The 1,019-nt window shown below is 64.8% G+C and overlaps 1 protein-coding gene across 1 annotated transcript in view; it reads right to left on the reverse strand.

Annotated features, from left to right (window-relative positions):
* Positions 1–1,019, reverse strand: part of B3GAT3 (beta-1,3-glucuronyltransferase 3) — a 4,100-nt gene that overhangs the window by 769 nt on the left and 2,312 nt on the right. The window contains exons 2-3 of the mRNA XM_025214942.1: positions 789–900; positions 70–436 (exon numbers count right to left, since the gene is read on the reverse strand). Coding sequence (XP_025070727.1) covers positions 70–436; positions 789–900 — 479 coding nt within the window. The remainder of the gene's footprint in view (positions 1–69; positions 437–788; positions 901–1,019) is intronic.

Genomic DNA, 1,019 nt, shown 5'->3' on the forward strand with positions numbered 1-1,019 from the left:
CCCCCCACGGCCTCAGGCCCGGCCCTACCCCCACTTGCTCCCTCATTTCCTATTCTCTGCCCCTGTGGCACCCCAACACCTGCCGCCACTTGGCCCGGCCCGCACCTCCTCAAAGAGGCGCAGGCTGTACGTGTTGTCGTCGTCAGCGAAGTAGACCACGCCGGGGTCGCTGGGCTGGCTGTGCTCCCGCAGCCACTGCAAGGCGCGGTTGCGCTGCTCCACGCCGCGGGGCCGCAGCCAGGTGGGGTCACTCTCCTGGCGCTGCAGCTCGGGCGGCGTCTCCACGTGCAGGTGGGTGAAGCTCAGCCCGCTCTGCGCTAGCAGCGTCGACACCAGCGGCGTCCGGGCCGGCGCGTCCTCCACCACGATCCAGTGCAGGCCCTTCACGTGCAGCAGCGTCTGTGACAGCCGCACCAGCTCCGCCTTCTGCACCAGCCTGTCGGTGGCGGGGGGGGGGAACAGTTAGCACCAGGTTGGGGGGGAAAAAATCAGGTGCTGCACGCCAGCCTGGGGAGGGGGAATAACCCTAAGTGCTAGGTGCTGGGCTTGGGGGGCAGAGCGAGGAGACGCACCAGCCAGGGGAGGAACTGTCAGCTGGCCCGTAAGATGCGCGGGGTAAAGAGAAGCACGAACCCTTAGCAAAGAGAACTGGACTGGGGAGGGGAGGGAAGGAGGAAAGTTTAATAAGACCGGCGCCAGCCTGAAGGAGGAACCGGCATCACTGGGCCTGAGGAGGATTAGAGAGGATGCACGGCAGCCAAGAAGAACTATTAATTCTGGGCACTGACCTGGGACAAGGGCGGGGAGACGGGTACCTGGACGGAGGAGGCTTAGGGGGGCAGCCTGGAAAGGAGGGAAACACAAGAGAAGAGTGGCGCAGCCCCTGGGAAGAGAGGAACGCTTATGACAGGCGCTGGGGGAAGAACAAGGACGCGTGCATGGGGGGGCAAGACCTCACCTTAAGTAGTGTCAGCGGGGAGCTCCAGGAGAAAGGCACTCGCCGGAGGGGGGGATAACAG

The sequence above is a fragment of the Alligator sinensis genome, unplaced genomic scaffold (genome assembly GCF_000455745.1).
Source record: "Alligator sinensis unplaced genomic scaffold, ASM45574v1 scaffold1302_1, whole genome shotgun sequence".
In the NCBI taxonomy this organism is placed as follows: domain Eukaryota; kingdom Metazoa; phylum Chordata; order Crocodylia; family Alligatoridae; genus Alligator; species Alligator sinensis.